General features: G+C 48.3%; 1 protein-coding gene across 4 annotated transcripts in view; it reads right to left on the bottom strand.

Annotated features, from left to right (window-relative positions):
- The window catches only part of GOLGA3 (golgin A3), a 47,103-nt gene that overhangs the window by 10,340 nt on the left and 13,713 nt on the right, over positions 1-23,050 (bottom strand). For all 4 annotated transcript variants that reach the window (XM_049865319.1, XM_049865321.1, XM_049865322.1 and 1 more), the window contains 11 exons: positions 22,179-22,485; positions 19,617-19,819; positions 17,697-17,834; positions 17,163-17,324; positions 16,387-16,755; positions 5,718-5,795; positions 4,570-4,833; positions 3,976-4,070; positions 2,772-2,991; positions 1,060-1,203; positions 20-217 (listed from right to left, as the gene is read on the bottom strand). In XM_049865319.1, the coding sequence (XP_049721276.1) occupies positions 20-217; positions 1,060-1,203; positions 2,772-2,991; positions 3,976-4,070; positions 4,570-4,833; positions 5,718-5,795; positions 16,387-16,755; positions 17,163-17,324; positions 17,697-17,834; positions 19,617-19,819; positions 22,179-22,485 (2,178 nt within the window). The remainder of the gene's footprint in view (positions 1-19; positions 218-1,059; positions 1,204-2,771; positions 2,992-3,975; positions 4,071-4,569; positions 4,834-5,717; positions 5,796-16,386; positions 16,756-17,162; positions 17,325-17,696; positions 17,835-19,616; positions 19,820-22,178; positions 22,486-23,050) is intronic.

Here is a 23,050-nt window from a genome sequence, read left to right as displayed (position 1 = left end):
GGTAAGTGAGTTTGAATACCTGCAGGTTCAGCTGGACCAGATCCGCCTCCCTCTTGGCTAAGGCTGTCTCTAAGACACTGTTGTGCTCCCGCAGGGCGGCATTGGACTGTCCCAGGCCCGAGAGCTTCCCTCTCTCGTGCTCTAATTCAAGAGCCAGCTTCTTATTCGACTCCTCCAGGCGCTTGATCTTCCTCTGAAAGCCTCTGGATTCTTGAAGCTGAAATCAGAGGAACCATGAGACAATGCGCTCCAGATACGGTTATCACACACACCAACAGGTAAGTGGTTCTCAAGGGGCCCATAAACCACCTACACACAGCGTGACTTTGCCCTGCGACCTGAAAGGACTCCAGGCTGCAGCCTCCACTGTCAGTGTTTCCCTCCCCCCGTCACACTTCCTTCCCTATGGCCAATGGTTTCTCTTGGGGACTGTGAGCTGCTGGAGAAGTACCTCCATGGACTTGGCATGGGGCCAAGGCCATCCCCTCATTGTCCCCTGGCCAATGATTGGTGCCAGGTGGGCACGGAACCTCAGCCAATCGCATCAGAATGCACTCGGGCCTGGGCAGGGATGTCCTCCACTCCCTGCTGGACGTGAGAAAAGAAGTTCCCCCCCCGGAGCTGCCATGGTGGAGAAGCTGAGCTTAGGATGGGACAGACATTATGAGGAGCGGGGGACGGAGGAGGGCTGGGCTGGTGGGGAGAGTCCTTAGTGACATCGCTGAGCTGCTGCATCCCGGCTGCCTGGACTTGTCAGTTTTAACAGCTTAAGCCAGTTTTAGTTGGGTTTCTGCTTATCTGCAACCACAATACTCTAACTGAAAGAAGGGCTACCATTACAAATTCCAGCTAGCATTGTGCTGGAAAAGCTAGTAAATACAAGAAAGGTACAGTCAGAAGGTGCACCAGATGCAGCTGTAGTACTGAGCACATCAGCACAGCTCTGCTCCTCTCCAAGTCCCTTTCTCTCTGCACCAGGGTCCACACACTTGTTCCCTTGAGGTTCCCGACCCCGAACAGCCTTGTCCACTCACTGCTCCTAATGACAGAGGTAGTTACCTCATCCTCGAGTTCCAGCACTTTCTCCCGGTACTCCTCCAACTCTTGACTGGTCAGTGAAATGATCTCCTGCAGCTCCTTCTCCAGCATCATCTTGCTGTGGCTGACGGTCTGCAGCTCCACCTCCAGGGCCCGGATTCTTTCCTAACCACAAGGTGTGAAGCTGGAGCTGGTCATCGGTTTCACTACGCCACACTACAGGCAGCCACGGTGGCCCACTAACCCTCTTCACACCCCCAGTATGAGGCTGTGACCACACACAGGCTGGTGTGGTATGTGCTAGCAGTTATCTGAACACGTTCTTGTAACACCTCTCCTTTCCTTAAAAGGCTTAAACTAACCCATAGCATGCACATGTTAATGACACACAAAAGAACATCAGAACACCTTTTCTAGTTAATTGCTTTGAAAATATAGAAAAATTTTGACATGAAGATAAAAGATAAACATGCCACTACTTGTGGCAATTAAGCAGCACCACCCAGAGTACTATAACAAACACCATACACACAAACACCACACAGGCAAACACCACCCAGAGTACTATAACAAACACCACACACATTACTCACCACACACACACCACGTTCTCCATACACACACAGCACCACACATACATTCACCACACTCACATATATCACACATACACAACACACACACCACACATAAACACACTCACCACACATCATGACACTCACCATACACACAAACACCACACACACACTCTGCTACCACTGATGGTGGTGGGCACTGTTCTAAGCACTTGACACATACTACCTCATTTAACCATCCTACTGAGATAGGTCCTACTGTTTACCCCCTTTCAGCCTCATTTTAATGTGGACCAAAATGTTTGAGTAATTGAAATTTTCAAAGGCCACCATGTGGCACGTGGTGAAGCTACAAACTGAAACCACAACTTCAGATTCTCAAGCCCGTTCTCTTACGCAGCTACAGCTACCGGTTAACAGGCCTGTGGCAAGGGGTTGAGAGAGTATGTAGCATCTTACACCCTGTCACCATTACCACATACTCCAAAGAAAAGAAAGTCAGACATTCCTTAAAGTACACCTTCTCCTCACTTATCAACTATCTCGTTATCTAACATTTCACATTTATGACAACAATAAAAAGCTACTATCCCACTATTTTGCACACTAATGACGTACATCTGACAGGAGTGAACACCGAGGTGTGAGGCTAGAGTAACACTGGCTTTGATGGTTAAGATTATGCGTCAACGTGACCAGGCCATGATTCTCGGTGGTTTGGCAGTTATGTAATGATGTCATCTGGCAGCTATGTAATGATGTAGTCACCTTCCACTTTTTGCATAGCACCAGTTCTGCATAACATCCTGGTCTTTGGAACCTAACCATGTTGATAAGTGAGGGGAGGGCGTAGAAAGGAAAAAGGCAACAGAATCAATTATATTCCCCCACAACACTGTATAAAGTAACTTGGGGAGGACTGTTAATTTGAAAAGAAAGCACTATGCTCTGATATGTCGTCTCTTCCTACTCCTAAATTCTTGAATAGACAAGAGACAGAGACAAGCGGTTAATGAAAGAAGACATACGATTTACTAAGACGTAAGTAGAATGATTCAAAGTGGAGAATGATAAGTGAAATGCAAATTCAGTTAGCAAGGAGAGTTTTACACCTACTAGTAAAAGTCAAAGAAGACCAGGAAAATCCACATGGGCACCTACATGTAAGGTGAGGCTGCTGCCTCCAGTATCAGCGCCCTGGGCCTGGAGCTCACCCAGCCGGGCTTCCGCGGATTCCTTGGCAGCAAGGGCCTCCTGCAGGCGGCGGCTAAGTATGCCCACGGCATTCTCATAGGCCCTGTGCTTGGTCCTCATCTCCTTCTGGGCACTGGTCAGGTCAGAGCCCAGACGCTTCATTCTCTGCTTCTGCTCCGTGATGGCCCTAGAAGCCCCCGAGGGAGGAAAAGACCTTTACTGCAGGTCACACCCCCCATTTGCTCTATGGAGTATGTTAGGGGTTACCCACACACACCCTGTTGCCCCTTCCTCAGAACCTGGCTCTGTCCCTCTCCAGCTGAGGGGCCTGCATGAGCTACTTGGCCCCCCCAAATCGGCTCTCCTCAGGAGACCCGGGTGAGGAACGGATACTGCACAGGGTGCTGTGACATCAGCCTCGGCTGTACAGTCCAGTCCACTTTATGGGCTCTCATCGCCCTCATGCCTTGTTCCCCTCTCACAGGGCCTTACAGGATTCTGTGAAGACTGAGAAACAGCTCCTGTCCTAGCACACAAAGTCTTTCCGATGTTCTTGTTGGGTATCAGCAGTAAGCCAGATAAATCAGGTTCGTTCAGGAAACACAGGCTGGTAAAAGCAGCAGTGTGGAGACACTGTGTGGGTAAGGAAGCACCCCAGGAGCACGTGTGCCTACGCGTGTCTGAGCGTACACATATGTGTGTGTGCGTGTTCACCAGATAAGAGGCACAAAAGGGGTAACCAAAAACAAACACCAGACTGGTCAGGGAGCCAGTACGGAGGTGAGGGAGAGACGGGCGGCAAGTGTGCAAATGAAGAAAAAACAAAGGGAGCTTTGGTTAAAGAGGCGCTCTATCAAATTAAATGATGAACTTTGGAATTATTTTGTAGAATAAGCAATCACCAAATCGTGATAGAATCAATCTGCTATATTTAAAAATTTGGAATCTAACCTAGCCCAACTCATTCCTGCTTCTCAGCAGAGTTTTCTGCACCATGCACCATGGTGACAGGATCAATTATTTTATCCATGACCTCCCCAGGGCAGGAAGCAGGGGCATGGTCTTGCCCACGTTCTCCTTCCTGTGTGTGCCCCTCATGCAGACACACATCAGGAGGGCACAACTCACTGGTCACACGGCACCATGTCTGCCCACTCATGCACAGACTCACGTCTTGGCTTCCTGCTGCAGCTCCTCTATTTGTTTCTTCAACACCTCGTTGGCCTCTGTAAGAATGATCATCTGCTCTTTATCAAACTGCAGAGACTTCAGAGAGAAAGGGGGAAACCAGTGTGAGAAGTGCCAAAGGCACCCCCGATGGTCAGGCTTTGTAATGACCTTGCTGAGGCCCACCTCACAGCTGAGCACTCTGAGCCCACCTCACAGCTGCATGCGCAGAGCCCTGCACTGGCAGCTCCATCCCACCCTGCCCCCCTGCTCGGTGCCTTTTCTGGCCTCCTTCCTTGAGGTACCTCAGCATTTCATAAACAAGTCTTCTAGAGCCAGCTCAGGTGCAAGCAAGATGCTGGACATCTGAGTGGGTTTGTCTACTCATCACCATAGATGTCACACACAAACACCCCCCACCCCTTAGAAACTGGGCTCCTCAAACCGAACACCCTCCCTCTCACTGAACTACCCTCGTCACGGTCACGAGAGGTCTACACTGCTCAGTCCAGGGGCATCAGCCAGCCTCACTTGCCTCCCCCGCCCCCCATGAGTCCTCAAGAGACCCCAGGCGGGGCCTTCACGGCCCACTCCTGACCTGCAGCTGTGTCTCCATGTCATCGCGCTCCTTCTGCACCAACTGCAGCTGCCCCTCCAGATCCGCCATCTGCTGGTGCACCTGGGATGCCTCCCTCTGCAGCCGTGAGTGCTCCGCCTCCACTGACTTCTTTTCTCCCTGGAGTTTGATCAGCTCTTGCCTCAGTTCCCTCAGCTCCAAATCTAGCCTCTTCTTGGTGGCCTTCAGCTCACTGATGAGCTGGTCTTTGGAGGTGGCGTCCCGGCGGTAGGCTTCCACCATCACCTGCCGTCAAAAGGCAACAGTTACAGCCAGTGCAGGGGGTGGGGGGAGGTGGGTGCTCTTGGGGACCAAGGAGGGGAACAGAACACTCAGATTAACCAATTCCACTGCTTACTAAAAAAGGCCATAACTTAGAGCTAAAGGATCTTACCATATTTCATGAAATCTAAGACCCCGCCAACTAGACACACCCGCACACTGTGTGTCATGAGTGCTGTCCGTCAGTGACGCCACCACGCCCTAACCAGGGTCTCGTGTGAAGCAGCGAGCACTCACATCAACCTCTGGTTGCTCTGAAACGCTGCATCTATCCCAAGGAATGTGACAACTTCTTCTGCCTTCAGTTGTCTGGTTCTGGGTAACTACTTCAACTACTCTGGGGTATCGCTCTTTCTCAGATCTCTGAAGGCCTCGACTGATGCTCTGCAAGCTTTGCAAGAAAATCCGGAATTGCAGTCACTCTCCCCCCCGTGGATATTTGCTTCACTAATGTCACATCAACATCCCGGGCCTTCCTGTGAACGCCGAATCTTGGGGTGTTTTACAGAGACATTTTAAGCAGCAAATTCCACATGGAGTAACAAGAGTGCGCACAGCCCTCTGAGCAACGGCCCCCTCAGGGAAGCACGTGCTGGTCCCCACCAGTGCAGGCAGTGACAGCCACCCTCCATCAGCCCACTGGGAAGATGCTCCCAACTTTACAGACACTGAAATGGGGCTGGGGGCACACATCTTAAAGTCAGTGAAGTGCCTTCAAAATAACTCAGAAGGGTTCTAAAGGCTACATTTTTCTTGCTCAGTTTTGTTCTGTGGGAGCAGCTATACCATAAAATGCTTTTTCTCATACATTTGTTTGACACGAAGAAACCCAGCAACAACGTTTTCACCTTTTGCTGAAGAAACTGTTCCTTTACTTTGTGCATCTGCCTCTTCAGAGTGGCCGTCTCCTGTTGCAGGTGCTCCACCTGCAGGGGGCACATTTGCACAGCTCGTTATTCTAGATGGCTCTGGAAGGGCAGGGTTCCCAGAAACATTTCCTAAAAGTGAGCACAGCAGTCACTGCATGGAGACAATCCCTCTAAGTCACTGCAGCAGGAGAGACGGCCTGCCTCTCATTCCTTGACACTTAAGAAGAATTAAGGCAAAGACGAGGGGAAGGGCAGTCAGAGGAAGGGGTCAGGGGAAAAGAGGAAGGGGCGAGGGAAGGGGAAGCTCCAAATCTGGGGTCGGCAAACCTCTCCAGAAATGGCCAGACGGTAAACTTTGTGGCCACGTGTTCTCTCGCATGTCTCAGCCCGCCATTGTAGTGCAAACACAGCCATAGACGTTCTGTCATGAATGAGTCTGTGTTCTGATAAAACTTTATTTACAAAAGCAGGGGTTGGGCTGGGCCCTTGGCTGCAGTTGGCCAACCCTGTTCTACATCTTTGCAACTTACAGTCTAGTCAGAGACCAGCTGTCCCTACCACCTGGGAGCATTCGGAGATGCAGTCTCAGCTCTGCCCCAGACCCACAGAATCAGAATTGTGCTTATAGGAACCCTGGAGGTCCAGGAGCACATGGGTTTGTGAAATGCTACTCCAGATTATTAAAAAATGCTCTTATAACATCAGGCAATAGATAACCCAACTTAAGAACTCTCATGGCCCTCACATGGAAAGCTTCGGAGAACTCCAAAAAGCACCCGCACGAAGCTCAAATGAAACGATGTTCACAACAAATTGCTTTGCGTGTGAGTGTCCGTCCGTGGTCATCGTCATTGGAAGTGAGAAGGAAACGGTTTAGGCCCCAGGTTTTCTACGCTCCCATGATGCGTCCTTGAAGGCCAGAGTATACTCCACACAAATCTAGTTATTACAGTGGATCTAACCAGGAAACAGCCAGTTTTCCTACCATGTGAAAAATGGAGTCAAGGTCATCCTTCTTCACCACGCAGGCAGGACCAATGTGCCTCGCTCACACCCCTCTGGCCATCCCAAGGTCACCTGGCCTATGGCAGCCTCGCACAGGGCTAGAGGGCTCAGAACTGCACTGGGGAAGCCACGAGCTTTTTTTTTCTTTTTAATTATTATTGTGCTTTAAGTGAAAGTTTACAATTCAAGTCAGTTTCGCATACAAAAATGTATACATACATTTTTATATGACCCTAGTTGCTCTCCCTACAATGTGACAGCATACTCCTCTCCACCCTGTATTTCCCGTGTCCATTCAGCCAGCTTCTGTCTGCCTCTGCCTTCTCATCTTGCCTCCAGTCAGGAGCTGCTCATGTACTCTCATGTGTGTACTTGAGCTAAGAAGCACACTCCTCACCAGTATCATTTTCTGTCTTATAGTCCAGTCTAATCTTTGTCTGAAGAGTTGGCTTTGGGAATAGTTTTAGTTTTGGCCTTAACAGAGAGTTGAGGGGAGGGGGAGGACCTCTGGGGTCCCTCCAGACTCAGTCAGACCATTAAGTCTGGTCTTTTTAGTAGAATTTAAGGTCTGTATCCCACTATTCTCCTGCTCCATCAGGGATTCTCTGTTGTGTTCCCTGTCAGGGCAGTCATTGGTGGTAGCCAGGCATCATCTAGTTCTTCCGGTCTCAGGCTGATGTGGTCTCTGATTTATAAAGCCACAAGCACTTTAAGGAGGCATAAGGACGTGGAGTAACATGGGCAGGGCTGATGCTCGGGCAGGCTGAGGGCTAAGGGCCAGCTTTGTGGGTGCCCCTGAGTCAAGAAAGCAGACACTGGGGCTGGAGAGATGCCCCCAGGGAGACTGAAGCATCAGGGTTGGAGAGATATTCCCAGGGAGACCGGAACATTGGGGCTAGAAAGATGGAGAGATATCGCCAGGGACTGGAACTCTACCACTGCACCCTCCACTCTGATTTCAAGGCAATCTCTGCACAGGGGCACCCACCAATAACACTGCGAAGAGCAACATGGGTCAGATTCAGCCATATTAAGTAATGCCTATCATCACCGAACCTCACTTCCAGGGCTTCCGAAGTCTCAGCGGATCTCTCTCTTACTGAGTTAACAGTCATAAAACGAAAACCAGATTCATCTAGATCATCTCCCATTGGCCAGTGGTTAAGAGCTAGGGAGTCTGAGTCCATGATCCATTCCTCGGAAACCCTTTGGGGCAATTCTACTCTCTCCTGTAGGGTCACTATGAGTTGGTATCGACTCAATTACAACGATTTTGGTTTTTTTTTCACTGCGTATAAACACATTTTATCAGCTATGATTTGCCTAGTGCATCTTTCCCAGAAAACAACTCAGTTTAGGTCAATGTCTGACAGCCTTCTATTATTTTACCTTCCCAAAGGAAAATATATGGATTTCCTCTTGTCCTCGATGCTTATAGAACGGAATCTGAAGACATAATTACTGCCTGGTACTAATTCTACTTCCTTCCGCATTATTCTTTTGCTTTTTTGTTCTCTGTATTTTTTAAAATTTTTATTGTGTTTTAAGTGAAAGTTTACAAACCAAGTCTAGTTGCTCTCACTCTAATAAGACAGCAGACGCCTTCCCTCCGCTCTCTATTTTCGAGTCCATCTGGCCAGCTTCTGACCCTCTCTGCTCGCTCATCTCCCCTCCAGACAGGGGCTGCCCACATAGTCTCATGTGTCTACTTGGTCCAAGAAGCTCACTCCTCACCGGTATCATTTTCTATCCCATAAAGTCCAGTCCAATTCCTGTCTGAAGAATTGGCTTTGGGAATGGTTCCTGTCTTGGGCTAAGAGAAGGTCTGGGGACCATGACCTCCAGGGTCCTTCTAGTCTCTCTCAGTCAGACCATTAAGTCTGGTCTTTTTACCAGAATTTGAGGTCTGCAACCCGCTGCTCTCCTGCTCCCTCAGGGGTTCTCTCCCGTGTTCCCCGTCAGGTCAGTCGTTAGTTGTAGCTGGGCACCATCTAGTTCTTCTGGTCTCAGGCTGATGTAGTCTCTGGTTTATGTGGCTATTTCTGTCTCTTGGGCTCATAATTACCTTGTGTTACTTTGGTGTTCTTCATTTTCCTTTGCTCCAGGTGGGTTGAGACCAATTGATGCATCTTACATGGCCGCTTGCTAGCATTTAAGACGCCAGATGCCGCTCTCCAACGTGGGATGCAGAATGTTACCTTAATAGATTTTATCATGCCAAGTGACTTAGAATGTCCCCTGAAGACATGGTTCCCAAACTCCTGCCCCTGCTATGCTGGCCTTCAAAGTGTTGTTTATTCAGGAAACTTCTTTGCTTTTGGTTAGCCCAGTTGTGCTGACCTCTCCTGTATTGTGTGTTGTCTTTCCCTTCACCTAAAATAGTTCTTATCTACTATCTAGTGAAAACCCCTCTCCCTCCCTCCCTCCCTCCCCACGCTCGTAACCATCAAAGGATATTTTCTCCTCTGTTTAAACTATTTTTTGAGTTCTTATAATAGTGATCTCATACTATATTTGTTTTTTGGCAACTGACTAATTTTACTCAGCATAATGCCTCCCAGATTCCTTCATGTTATGAAAGGTTTCACAGATTCCTCACTGTTCTTTATCGATACGTAGTATTCCATTGTGTGACTATACCATAATTTACTTATCCATTCATCTGTTCATGGGCACCTTGGTTGCTTCCATCTTTTTGCTATTATAAACAGTACTGCAATAAACATGCGTGTGCACGTATCTGTTCGTGTAAAAGCTCTTATTTCTCTAGGATATATTCCAAGGAGTGCGATTGCTGGATCGTATGGTAGTTCTTTTTCTAGCTTTTCAAGGAAGCGCCAAATCGATTTCCAAAGTGGTTGTACCATTTTACATTCCCACCAGCAGTGTATAAGTGTTCCAGTCTCTCCACAACCTCGCCAACATTTATTATTTTGTGTTTTTTTGGATTAACGCTGTCCTTGTTGGAGTGAGATGGAATCTCATTGTAGTTTTGAGTTGCATTTCTCTAATGGCTAATGATCCTGAGCATTTCCTCATGTATCTGTTAGCTACCTGAATGTCTTCTTTCGTGAAGTGCCTGTTCTCATATCTTTGCCCATTTTTTAATTGGGTTATTTGTCTTTCTGTAGTTGAGTTTTGCAGTATCATGTAGATTTTAGAGATCAGACACTGATCAGAAATGTCATAGCTAAAAACTTTTTCCCAGTCTGTAGGTACTCTTTTTACTCTTTTGGTGAAGTCTTTGGAAGAGCATAGGTGTTTGATTTTCAGGAGCTCCCAGTTACCTGTTTCTGTTCTGCATTGTTAGTAATGTTTTGTATACCGTTTATGTCATGTATTAGGGCTCCTACTGTTGTCCCTATTTTTTCTTCCATCATGTTTATCCTAAGGATTTTATCTTCTTGGGGGCTACTGTAAATGGTATTGATTTGGTGATTTCCTCTTCAATGTTCTTTTTGTTGGTGTAGAGGAATCCAACTGATTTTTGTACGTTTATCTTGTATCCTGATACTCTGCTGAACTCTCCTATTAGTTTCAGTAGTTTTCTTGAGGATTCTTTAGGGCTTTCTGTGTATAAGACAATGTCATCTGCAAATAGAGATACTTTTACTTCTTCCTTACCAATCTGGATACCCTTTATTTCTTTACCTAGCCTGATTGCTCTGGGTAGGACTTCCAGCAAAATGCTGAATAAGAGTGGTGATAAAGGGCATCCTTGTCTGGTTCCCGATCTCAATAGGAATGCTTTCAGACTCTCTCCGTTTAGGGTGATGATGTTGGCTGTTGGCTTTGTATAAACGCCCTTTATTATGTTGAGAAATTTTCCTTCTATTCCTATTTTGCTGAGAGTTTTTAACATGAATGGGTGTTGAACTTTGTCAAATGCCTTTTCTGCATCAATTGATAAAATCATGTGATTCTTGTCTTTTATTTATGTGATGGATTACATCAATTGTTTTTCTAATGTTGAAACAACCCTGCATACCTGGTATGGATCCCACTTGGTCACGGTGGATTATTTTTTTGATATGTTGTTGAATTCTGTTGGCTAGGATTTTGTTGAGGATTTTTGCATCTAAGTTCATGAGGGATATAGGTCTGTAATTTTCTTTTTTTGTGGCGTCTTTACCTGGTTTTGGTATCAGGGATATGCTGGCTTCATAGAATGAGTTTGGGAGTATTCCATCTTTTTCTATGCTCTCTGAAATACCTTTAGCAGTAGTGGTGTTAACTCTTCTCTGAAAGTTTGGTAGAACCATGCAGTGAAGCCATCAGGGCCAGGACTTTTTTTTTGTTGGGAGTTTTCTAATTACCTTTTCAATCTCTTCTTTTGTTATGGGTTTATTTAGTTGTTCTACCTCTGTTTGGGTTAGTTTAGGTAGGTAGTACGTTTCTAGAAATTCATCCATTTCTTCTAGGTTTTCAAATTTGTTAGAGTACAATTTTTTGTAGTAATCTGATATGATTCTTGTAATTTCAGTTGGGTCTGCTGTAATATCACCCATCTCATTTCTTATTTGAATTATTTGCTTCCTCTCCTGTTTTTCTTTTCTTAGTTTGGCCAAAAGTTTATCAATTTTGTTAATTTTTTCAAAGAACCAGCTTTTGGTCTTGTTAACTCTTTCACTTGTTTCTCTGTTCTCTGTGTCATTTAATTCTGCTCTAATTTTTATTATTTGCTTTCTCCTGGTGCCTGAGCATTTCTTTTGTTGCCCTCTTTCTATTTGTTCAAGTTGTAGGAGTAAAATTCTTTGATTTGGGCCCTTTTTGTATTTGTGCATTTATTGATAAAAATTGACCACTGACACTCTTTTGCTGTGTCCCAAAGATTGTGATATGAAGTGTGTTCATTCTTATTGGATTCTAAGAATGTCATTAGACCTTCTTGAACGCAGTCGTTTTGAGCAGGGTGTTGTTCAGTTTCCAAGTGTTTGATTTCTTTTCCCTGCTTCTTCTGTTATTGATTTCTACTTTTATGGCCTTATGGTCAGAGAAGATGCTTTGTAATATTTCTGTGTTTTGGATTCTGCTAAGGCTCGCTTTATGACCTAATATGTGGTCTATTCTAGAGAATGTTCCATTTGCATTGGAAAAGAAAGTATACTTGGCTGCTGTTGGGTGGAGTGTTCTGTATGTCTATGAGGTCAAGTTGGTTGACTGCGGCATTTAGATCTTCTGTGTCTTTACTGGGGAACCCTGGTGGCATAGTGGTTAAGTGCTGCCGCTGCTAACCAAAGGGTCAGCAGCTTGAATCTGCCAGGCACTCCTTGGAAACTCTATGGGGCAGTTCTGCTCTGTCCTATAGGGTCACTATGAGTCGGAATTGACTCGACAGCCCTGGATGTTTTTTTGTTTGTTTTTGTGTCTTTACTGAGCTTCTTTCTGGATGTTCTGTCCTTCACCAAAAGTGGTGTACTGAAGTCTCCTACTGTAATTGTGGCTCTATCTCACTTTTCAATGCTGTTACAGTTTATGTATCTTGCAGCCCTGTCATTGGGTGCATAAATATTTAATATGGTTATATCCTCCTGATAAAGTGTCCCTTTAACCATCATATAGTGTCCTTCCTTATCCCTTGTGGTGGACTTAAAATCTCTTTTGTCCTAAATTAACATTGCCACCCCTGCTCTTTTTTGATTGTTGTTTGCTTGATACGTTTTTTTCTATCCTTTGAGTTTTAGTTTGTGTCTCTAAATCTAAGGTGTGTCTCTTGTAGGCAACATATAGATAGATCGTGTTTTTTAATCCATTCTGCCATTCTCTGTCTCTTTACTGGTGCATTTAGTCCATTTACATTCAGTATAATTATGAACAGGTATGAGTTTAGTGCTGTCATTTTGATGTCTTTTTTTGTGTGTTGCTGACAGTTTCTTTTCCCCATTTAATTTTCTGTGCTAAGTAGTTTATCTTTATATATTGTTTTTTCCTCTTATTCATTGTTGTTGATTTTGTTTCTGCCAAGTCTCTACTTTTTTTCTTTGTATTTTATTTTGATGAGTAGGATTGTTAGTCTTTGTGGTTACCTTAATATTTACCCCTATTTTTCTAAGTTTAAACCTAACATTTATTTCTTTATATCACCTTGTCTTCTAATCCACATGAAAGATATATGACTACATTTTTTAGTCCCTATTTATTGTTTTAATGTTGTCTTCTTTTACATAATGACATCGTTATTTCCCTGTTTTGAGCATTTTTTATCTTGATTTATTTTTGTGGTTTCCCTGTCTGGGTTGACATCTGATTGCTCTGTCCAGTGTTCTAGTTTTCGGTTGATGTATTATTGATTTTCTAGCCAGAGAACTCCCTTTAATATTTCCTGTAGTTTTGGTTTGGTTTTTACAAATTCTCTAAACTTCTGTTTATCTGGAAATGTCCTAATTTCACCTTCATATTTGAGGGACGGTTTTGCTGGGTATATGACTCTTGGCGGATAATTTTTTTCCTTCGGTGCTTTATATAAGTTATCCCACTGCCTTCTTGTCTGCATGGTTTCTGCTGAGTAGTCCAAGCTTATTCGTATTGACTCTCCTCTGTAGGCGAGTTTTCGTTTACCCCTAGCTGCTCTTAAAATTTTCTCTTTATCTTTGGTTTTGGCAAGTTTGATTATAATATGTCTTCATGACTTTCTTTTAAGATCCACCTTATGTGGAGTTCAATGAGTATTTTGGATAGGTATCTTCTCATCTTTCACAATATCAGAGAAGTTTTCTGCCAACAAATCTTCAACCCTTCTCTCTGTATTTTCTGTTATCGCTCCCTGTTTTGGTACTCTAATCACTCGTAGGTTATTTCTCTTGATAGGGTCCCACGTAATTCTTAGGGTTTCTTCATTTTTTTAAGATTCTTTTATCTGATTTTTCTTCAACTATATTGCTGCCAAGTGCTTTATCTTCAAGCTCACCAATTCTGCCTTCCACTTGCTCAATTCTGCTCCTCCGACTTTCTGTTGAGTTGTCCAACTTCATCGTTAATCTTCTGAATTTCTGATTGCTGTCTCTCTATGGATTCTTGCAGCTTATTAAATTTTTCATTAGGTTCTTCAATAACCTTTTTAATTTCTTCAACTGCTTTACTTGCGTGTTCCTTGGCTTGTTCTGCGTATTGCCTGATCTCCTTCCTGATCTTGTTCCTCATGTCTTGAAGAGTTCTGTATATTAGTCTTTTGTATTCTGCATCTGGTAATTCCAGGAGGGCACCTTCATCCAGAAGATCCCTTAATTCTTTGTTTTGAGAGCTTGTTGAAGCGACCATGATCTGCTTCTTTATGTGACTTGATATGACTGTTGTCTCCGTGCCACCTGTAAGCTATTGCTTTAATTTATGTTTGCTTACTATATCCTAGCTTCTTGCTTTGTTTTGTTTTGCTATGTCCAAATAGGTTTTTTGAGTTAGCTAGCTTGATTATTTTTGCCTTTAAAGCTCTAACGTCCTGTCACCAGATAGCTAGAACTGTTACCAAGTATATGAGCCTAGGAGTCCATTCACTTTTCTTGTATGGATTCAGCTCAGGTGTCCAGGTAGCTGGTCATCAAGTGTGTGGTACAGGCTGTGTCCTACAATCTTAGAGGGGCAGGGGTGATTGGTGGTAGGTACCAGTATCCAGTTGCAGCAGGGGTCACACTCTGAACAAGGCTGGGGGCTGAGAACCATCCCCCGAGTGTCTGTGAGGAAAGCGCGTCCCTGTTCTCTGGAGTGCAGAGGTGGGTGGGTTCTGCAGACAGACCTTGGGCACCCAATCGTTTTGGTCCTAAGGATTGGGAGGTACGAGTTATCCTTGGACCCCTGTCACGGGTGGCTGGGTGACCTGAGTGGAGCCACCAGTCCTGAGGCCCCTGATGAGGGTAGGTAAAGACCTTGTTTAATACACAAAGCGGTGTCAAACATCAAACACCCACCTCTCCATCGCATGGCTGAAACAGTTGCAGTCTGCCAACAAGGGCCTATTCTCCTGAAATACGCCCACACAAGTCCATGCAGGGGGGAAAGGTATTCAAGGTCCACGGACCACTTATCCCTGGACAGGAGCCGCTTCTGTCCTCAGCTCCCCAGGTTAGTAGAGCTGGCAAGTTATTTTTTCCTCAGTTGTGAATTATTCCATCTCCAAGGCCAGGAAAATGGCTTAGGACTCGCAACAGGCCCAGGGAATTCGACAGCCGCTGAACCTGGCTTGGGGGCTGGGGGCTTGGTAAGATATACTCAAGTACTTAGGTTTTGCTAAGAGTGCTGTTCTTTTCTGGTTCCAGAAATGTGAGTATGCTATGCAGAGGGCTGTTTCTCCCTGAGAAAACTGTGGCTGAATGCTACCACCAGCCTGCCGCTGTCACTCCCGGGAATGGTGCCTGAGGGCTCCCGGCGATTCAGGTCTGGCAACTCCTCTCTGCTTCTGAACTGTCTCTCCCTCCCTTTGCTGCTCAGTCCGTTTTCTAACTTTGCCTTTGATGTTTAGGGTGGGTTCTGCAGATGGACCTTGGGCACCCAGTGCTTTTGGTTGTAAGGATTGGGAGGTACCAGTTATCCTTGAACCCGTCACGGGTGGCTGGGTGACCTGAGTGGAGCCACCAGTCCTGAGGCTTGACATAAATATAATTGTTTCACTTGTTTTTTCCGGTCTTTGTTGTAAGAGAGTCCGCCAGAAGCGTCTTACTACTCTGCCGTCTTGGCCCCACCTCCTGTCTGTATTTTTTAACATGTTTGCCTACATCAAAACCATGTCATGCCATTAGCACAGAACATTCCCAGCCCTGATCACCTGCTGAGCCACATGCTAGGTCCCTCTGTGTGGCTGGCCCTCCTCCCCTCACCAGCTCACACATGGCTGTGTGGTGGTGGGACCATTTTGGCGCTCCATCGTGTTGTGTCTCAGGGATGCCATGTGCAGTCAGGCACACAGAAAGGAAAAGCCAAAGCTCACACATGTTCAGGTAGCATGAGGACTATGTTGCTTTTACTAAACCTGAACTCTGAGTCAATGTGGATAGAAACTTGTGTTTTCTGATAAATTTCTTTCAAAATTCTCAGCAAAACTCAGTTTCTCCCCCTGTGAGTGCAGACTGGAGCCCCCAGCACCTCTAGCAGAGGACCCCTTACCTGGACCCAGAGCCTTACCTTAACAGAGCTCCCCACCTGGACCCAAGGCCAATCCCCAAAGACCCCCTCCCACCTGGACCCAGAGCCAATCCCCAAAGACCTCCGCCCACCTAGACCCAGAGCCATTCCCCAAAGACCCCCTCCCACCTGGACCCGGAGCCATGCCCCAAAGACCCCCTCCCACCTGGACCTGGAGCCATGCCCCAAAGACCCCCTCCAACCTGGAGCCAGAGCCATGCCACAAACACACCCCCCACCTGGACCTGGAGCTGTGCCCCAAAGACACCCTGAACCTGGGCCTGGAGCTGTACCCTGTAGACATCCTCACCTGGACCTGGAGCTGTGCCCTGAAGACACCCCCAACCTGGGCCTGGAGCTGTGTCCTGTAGATAGCCCCCACCTGGACCAGGAGCCGTGCCCCGAAGACGCCCTGCGCCTGGAGCTGGAGCTGTCCCCTGAAGGCCCCTCCAGGTGTCATACGCAGAGGACCACACACCCGCATCCACTCAGTGCAGCTGACTCCTAACAAGGTGGCAGCGGATCACATTACCTGACTGGACTTCACGGCTAAGTCTTGTCTCAACTGCTCAAGAACCTCTGATGTCTCCTCGACTCCCTCTTTCAGGCACTTCGCTCCCCTGTCAAATTCCTCCTTGCTGCTCCTGGCTGCCTGCAAAGCCACTTCCAGGACAATCTTTTCATTTTGCAGGAAGTGAATGGTGTCATCCTTGGTGGCTGCCTCACCCTGCAGCTCCTCTAGCCGGGCCTGTAGCTCCTCGTGGTGTGTCTGCAGGTCCCCGAGGCTCTGCTCTCGGGCCTGCAGGGCCTCCTGGGCCGCGGTGAGCTGCCTCATCAGGCCCAGGTGTTCCTGCTGCAGGGCCTCGAGCTGTTGGTCTCGCTGGTGCAAAGTCAACTTTATCTGGAAAAAAAAAAAAAAAACTCAACATGGCTGCTCCTGAGTGAAACTACCACCTGTTCCAAGAACTTGTACTTTTTCCCTTATTTGGGTTTTAAGTAAAACTGATGGACACTCTGGAGAAAGTTTTTTTTTTTTTTTAATACAAAATTCTGGTGTAGAGAAATACTAACAGATAAGTGTCCTGCATTTACAGGAGCGTACGATGGCCAGGTTTGCAGGGCAGCAAAGTGAGTAATGTGATAATCATTAAAAGGATTCAACAAACCACCCAGCCCAGACCTCTGCCTGGAGGGACACGAGAAGACTAGCTGCACGAGTTCCCTGTGTGCGGCTCTGTGAATTTTTAAAAGCACGTCTCAGTGCCCACACAGGAAAGTCTTGTTCAATATGCAATCAGTTGAATTTACCTGCTCCAGCTTCTGCTCCAAGCATGCTGCGGAATCTGCCATCTTCTGCAGCTGCTCCTTCTCGCCCTCAAACTCCTCCAGTTTCCTCTGAAGGTCTTCCTCCACCATCGTCTTGGCTTCTTGAATCTGAACAAAGGCAGCTTCCTGGTCCAACATGTCAGCCTGGGCCCAGAAAACAAAGTATTTTTACAAAGCAAGATTGCCTGTGTGCCAACAGCAGCCAGCCAGGGGCCCCTCTCCTGGTCAGCTTAGTCTGCTTTTCCATTCCTGGTTCCTGTCTGCTGACTCTGGGTCTGGCTGGACAGACAGCAACAGGGAGAGAACACCACTGACAGTTCGACGATGATCTGCTCTCAGGCAGGACACGCTCATGGTGAGCGTGAGGAGTGGTCCTACCAGAGCGGCTCAGAGTATTCAAAGAAGTATGCAGGTGCGTATATGGAATACGCAGACAGTGTTTATACAACACATACACGGATCTACATACTTTCTACGTTTTAATAGCAAGGCCCAGACCCAGCTAGGCGTCCTCACCTCGATGCTCTGCAGCTGGATGGCAATGCGCTCCTTCTCTTTGATGGACCTGTGCTGTGTCTCTGTCAGCTGGTGGGACAAGGACACATTCTCCAGTTTCAAGTGCTCCAGGAGGCCTGCCTGGGTCATCTGTCCAACCTTGGAAAAAAAGCCCACAAGTGAAAAGTCACCAGATTTAAAGATGTGTGAAAACCAGCTTGTCCTGAGACACCAGTGCCGGGGCACTGCCACCAGCACAGGAGAGCTGCCACCTGCTGCCCCGCCCGGCCCCCATGAGGGCCTCACTGCCCACCACCATGAAGCTCCAGCTGCCTGGCTTCAGGAGGTCAGCATCGCAAGACTGCGCAGCTGTGGCAACACCTGCACAAGAGTTTCCCGCAGAGGTGCATCTGTGAGCCCGACATGCGAGGGCCTGACCTGGACGGGGGGCGGCGTGGCTGAAGTGGCCACTACACGAGCCACCCCTGCCCAGCAGGGCTCTGACCCACATGCCATAGGGGAGTCCGCACCACACAAGACCATCTTGAGGAGAAAAAGCAGCGGTAGCTGACATGCAGGCCTGTCAAGAGCAAATGGTCATTAAAGAGAAGCAAGGAATGAAAACAGAAGCCGAGGGCAGGCTGGGTCTTCTATCACCACTGAGTCCAACTCTGGTTCACAGACCTCCAACACGCCCAGACACAAGGGTCTAGGGGAGGCTGATGCAGGCCGTGCCCTGGCAGTGAACGCACCATGATCCCCGCACTCTCCCAGCTCCTACAGACCACTCCTTCGTTACTGGGAAAGAGGGAGACACTCGGGTTCGGAAAACATGTTAAAAAACCTAGCTGTTAAGTACTGAACCTTGGGTCCAAAGGTATTCTTAAAAAGCAGCTGAAGTTCCCAGACTGCTAATCACTTTCACCCTTCCTCTGTTTTTGTCTTCCAAGTTACACCTGTCACAAATGTCAGGACACACAAACCTAACTCTTTAAATATCTCATGCCCAGGTAAACACACCTGCTTCCAAAGTACACTTAGTTGTATCAGTTTATTTCCAGGTATGTTTTAAGTACAACAGATTTTCTTTATACAGTCTTTGGCTTGAAAAAATATGTAATGTAGTAAACTTATGAACACGTCTACTTTGTATATTTGTAATCTTAAAAGGAAAATTACCTCTCAATTTGGGAAATAAAGTTTCAAATAAATCTACAATTTTTCAGGGGGCGGGGGGAGGAGAAAAAGGAGACAGCAAAGCCCACTGCTAAATTCAAAAACAGACTAAGGTGATCACAGCCCCATTTAATGTTCTTGGAAGTGCTCTGACGTTCAAAGCACTGATACTTGAGGCAGAATTCCTCTTGGCAGCTGCCTCTCCTCCTGAGCATCTCCAACACCTGCTGGTAAGAGACTGAGGTGGTCCAACTGCATGACCTCAGTGCCCCCAAAAGCTCCCAGTCCATGTGTGTCCAGTAGGACACTTTCCTGAGGACCTGGACCGCCTCCTCTCCCGTAGTGAGAATTAAGGCGATGTGGGGTAAGTCTGTGCACGACCAAAAAAGTGACAAGAGAGGATAGCAGACTGTCTGCTACAGGATGCAGACAAATCCATTCATGGCCAGAGAGCCTGGCATGTCCAGAGCAGGAGCTGGGCAGTGGGCTGAGGCCAGGCCAGGAGAAGCAGAGGGTTACAACCCAGGGTCGGGTCAACAGGACGTGCCAAAGAGGAATGCTCAATGCAAGCTGAGACCCAAGAGGTCGTGGGGGTGTGGCTAGATTAGTGGTGAGCAGATTTTCCTCTTTAATTTTCCTGTAAAATCTAGAAACACATCTTTCTAATTTAGGGAACCAGCCTTGTTCCATACTGAAACAGTGGTGGGCTGACCAGGCCTGACCCTGTACCCCTGCGATGTCAGCCCTGGCCACAAAGGCCCGCACCTGGATGTGGGCCATCTCGCCCTGCAGTCTGACCCGGGCCTCTTGCGCCAGCGCGAGCTGTTGCTGGTACCACTGGCGCACGCTCTGCAGGGATGCGATCTCGGCCTGCGACGCCCGCAGCTTGCTGGTCAGCGTCGTGCGCTCCACCTGCACCTGCTGCAGCTGGCTCTGCAGGGCACTCATCTGCCGCCTCAGGTCGTGCACTGAAAGCAAAACACAGCCGGCTCAGGCTCAGACACGTGTCCGTGTGAACCGTAACACACGCCCGTCTCCGCACAGAACGAGACATATACTCGTGAAAAGACGTGGATGCCACCGCTCCCGTCCTTGCCAGCTCGACAATGTCCACCAGCCACCAGCACAGCTGTTGGAAGCATCTGTGCTGGACTCTGTGCCACCCTTGGTCTGCCTGTGTGTGGACTCTCACTACCAGGGGATGGTGGCGGGGAGGAGACGGGAGCTCAGACAGCCCAAACCAGAGCCCAAACCAAGCAGCCAAATATGCTTGAGTTAGAAATGCATCCAATTTGTAAGAAGACACTTACCATTCTAAAGACATTTTCCAAAAATCTAAAAGAGAAAAATGGCAAACGTGATACTGGGAGGGCCACCAGTGCACAGGCCTGAATCTGGAACTCCCGGGCAGGGCCTCAGAGCTTGGGAGGAGATTCAAAAGGGCAACAGGAGAGGCCGCTCCCCGCCCCCCACACGTCCCTGCACCGGCCCACATGCACCTAAGTGTGTGAATGGCGCATGATGCTGAAAACGTGTGTGTGGCCACGGTGAACACGGGCAGGTCTGCGCGAGGCCACGCCGCCCGCTGTCACACTCTCCCGACATCTGGACTCCACAGACTGCAATTTTAGGGACTTGATGTCATAAATGCTCGGACTAAAACGTTAACAGCGATTAAAACAGTCTGTAATTTTCTCAGTTGGCTCGTTTTTCGTCACTTTTTTCTTTTCTGCCCTCACGTCTCAAGCCTGTTCATGAGCCTCGAGGTCAAGCTCACAGCCACGTGCACTCTGTCCTTTGTCCCTCCCCACTTTCCGTGCCGCGCCCCGGCTGCAAAGAGCCTTGTCTGTGCAGACTCACAGTCAAGAGTCTGAAGTCTGGTCAGAGTTACCTCCCCCGGGCCTAGGTCTTCAGTCTGCCCGCCCCACCGTGCCTCTCCTTCCTGTCCTTCTGCAAACAGCCGACAACAAGATGTCTGCGGCCTGTCCCTGCGGTCCCTGCCCCATGACTGGCGGGACTCCCCCAGCCTCTGTAATGGGTCAGGCGAGGCCACGTGGCCTGATCAGAGCCCACGGAAGAGAGGATTTGCTGGGTTCACATGAAAAAAAACCTTCCTCCTTCTTTTGAGGTACATTTCTGAGATGGGCAGAGTCTCCCTCTGCCTGTGAACAGTGTGCTGTGAGAAGCAGCGCCTGGAGCTTGATTATTCTCTCTGCTACAACATGGACGAACCTGCAACTGCTTGAGGGACCACTGGCGACGCAGAGAGAGAGGCTGCGGGGCGGATGGCAGTACAGACACAGGTGTTGCCCAGAGAGGCTGCAGGGCTGACGAAGTGCAGGCACGGAACTGAGATGCACCGTAGCTCTGGAGCTACGGGTCAAGCTCTCAGGGAGGACTGCTGCCCCCAACTCCTGACCTGTGGGCAGAGGCTGGAAGGGACCTGCCTGGGCTAGGAGACACACGGGGTAAGGAGACACGGACCACCCCACCCTCAGGAAGTAGCAACCCCATCCCATGTCAGGCCTGCAAGTTGTCTACCGCCTGACCTGGAGTCACGAGCATGCCAGCCGCGGCATTCCAGCTTTCATCCGGGACTCCTCCTTCTGGCTCAATCTGGCCAGACTCAAGGGCAGAGGAAGAGCTCCTGGCTACACCTCCCCAGGCTTCAGGGGGTTTCCCTGTCTCTTGCAACCACCATCTCTGTTAAGGTCGACTTGGGTTGCGTTTTCACTCACTTGCGACAATAAAATTCTTAACTGTTTCGGCTTCTCAATGACAGGCCAACCATGCATGGACTCAACTCAGAGAAACAAACATCTACTGAGTGGTGACCAGGTTCCAAGTATTCTGCTGCCGCCACACCACAGCGCCTATGACCCCACACAGGGACCCCATGGGGACCCAGCTAGGCTGAAGGCCGAACCTCAGGTAGGAAGTGGTCTAACCGGCAACCTCAGCATTGGTGTTAAGTATTCTGAACACAACCTGAGATTCTGTGAAGTACGAGGCAGCTCTACTCCACCAGGTAACCAAGGGACTTGATGGCACAGCGAGTGGGGAGGGTGACTGCTGACTGCGAGGTTTCACAGTAAACCTCCAGGACCTGAATCATTCCCTTGCTGCTCATGTAAAACCCGCAGGCCTGAGAGCTCCACCAAAAAGTGTATTTCGTTACAAAAGTAGACATCTGTGTGTAATTTACGAAGTAATACAAAGCCCACAGCTGAATTAACATTACAGCAGGCCAGCCCACAGAGCAGAGGACTCCCACCATGAAGCCACGGCTCGCTGGGAGAGGCAGAGGCCGGCGCAGTGGGGACTCACCTGTGTTGTCCTTACTGAGCATGCTTTTCTGCATGTCTTCCACTTTGGCCATGAGCCTTTGGTACTGCTCCTCGGCCACCTGCAGGTCATTGTTGGAGGACGCCAGGCTGGCATTTTTGGCTTCCAGCATGCTTTGCAGGTCAGTCATGGCACGCTCCAAGTCCCAGCAGGACTGCTTCAAGGTGTCCACTTCGCAGCTGAGCGAGTCCTGCCGCTGTTGGCTGCTGTGGCTGTGCTCGACCTGTGCCTGCAGCTGGGTGTTCAGGGCGGCCAGCTGTGCCTGCAGCTCTGCCTTCTCCTTCAGTGCCTGGAACAGCCCAAACACGCAGTCACTTTCCGAAGGACCAGACCTCCTCAGTGAATTAGCAGGACCGACTGGTGAGATGCCCTGGGGAGACAGACTATGCCCGAAAGGCAAGCTTTAGAAACTATCTGGCTGGCCGCAGGAGAACGTCCCAGACATGGTTCCCCAAACAGGCCAGGGAAGCCAGAGGGGGCGGGTGCTGCATCTGCTAGAGGCTGGCGCACCTGTGACTGAGCACAGTGCCACTCGGGCAGATGTGAACGCTGCTGCAGGACACAGGAGTGTGGGAGAACAAAGTTCAAAAACAAAAAACCACCAAAACCCGCAAATACCCACTGAGAATACCAGAAAAGCAGCGTTAGCCTCAGAAAAAGCAGAACCCACGTGTCAGCAAAACCAAGGACAGTGAAGATGGAATTTTCCCGTTAGAAGAAGTGCGGCCCGCCAGAAGAAGGCAGCGGTCAGGGTTGTCAGGCTTCTCATCACACAGCTCAGACATACTCAGGACATGTCCACAACGGACAAAAGGAGGGCCTGACCACAACAACCACAGGGCTGACACTTCTCA

The sequence above is a fragment of the Elephas maximus genome, chromosome 22 (assembly GCF_024166365.1).
Source record: "Elephas maximus indicus isolate mEleMax1 chromosome 22, mEleMax1 primary haplotype, whole genome shotgun sequence".
Lineage (NCBI taxonomy): Eukaryota > Metazoa > Chordata > Mammalia > Proboscidea > Elephantidae > Elephas > Elephas maximus.
Note: the sequence above shows the minus strand (reverse complement) of the source record. Positions and strands in the feature narration are given on the sequence as shown.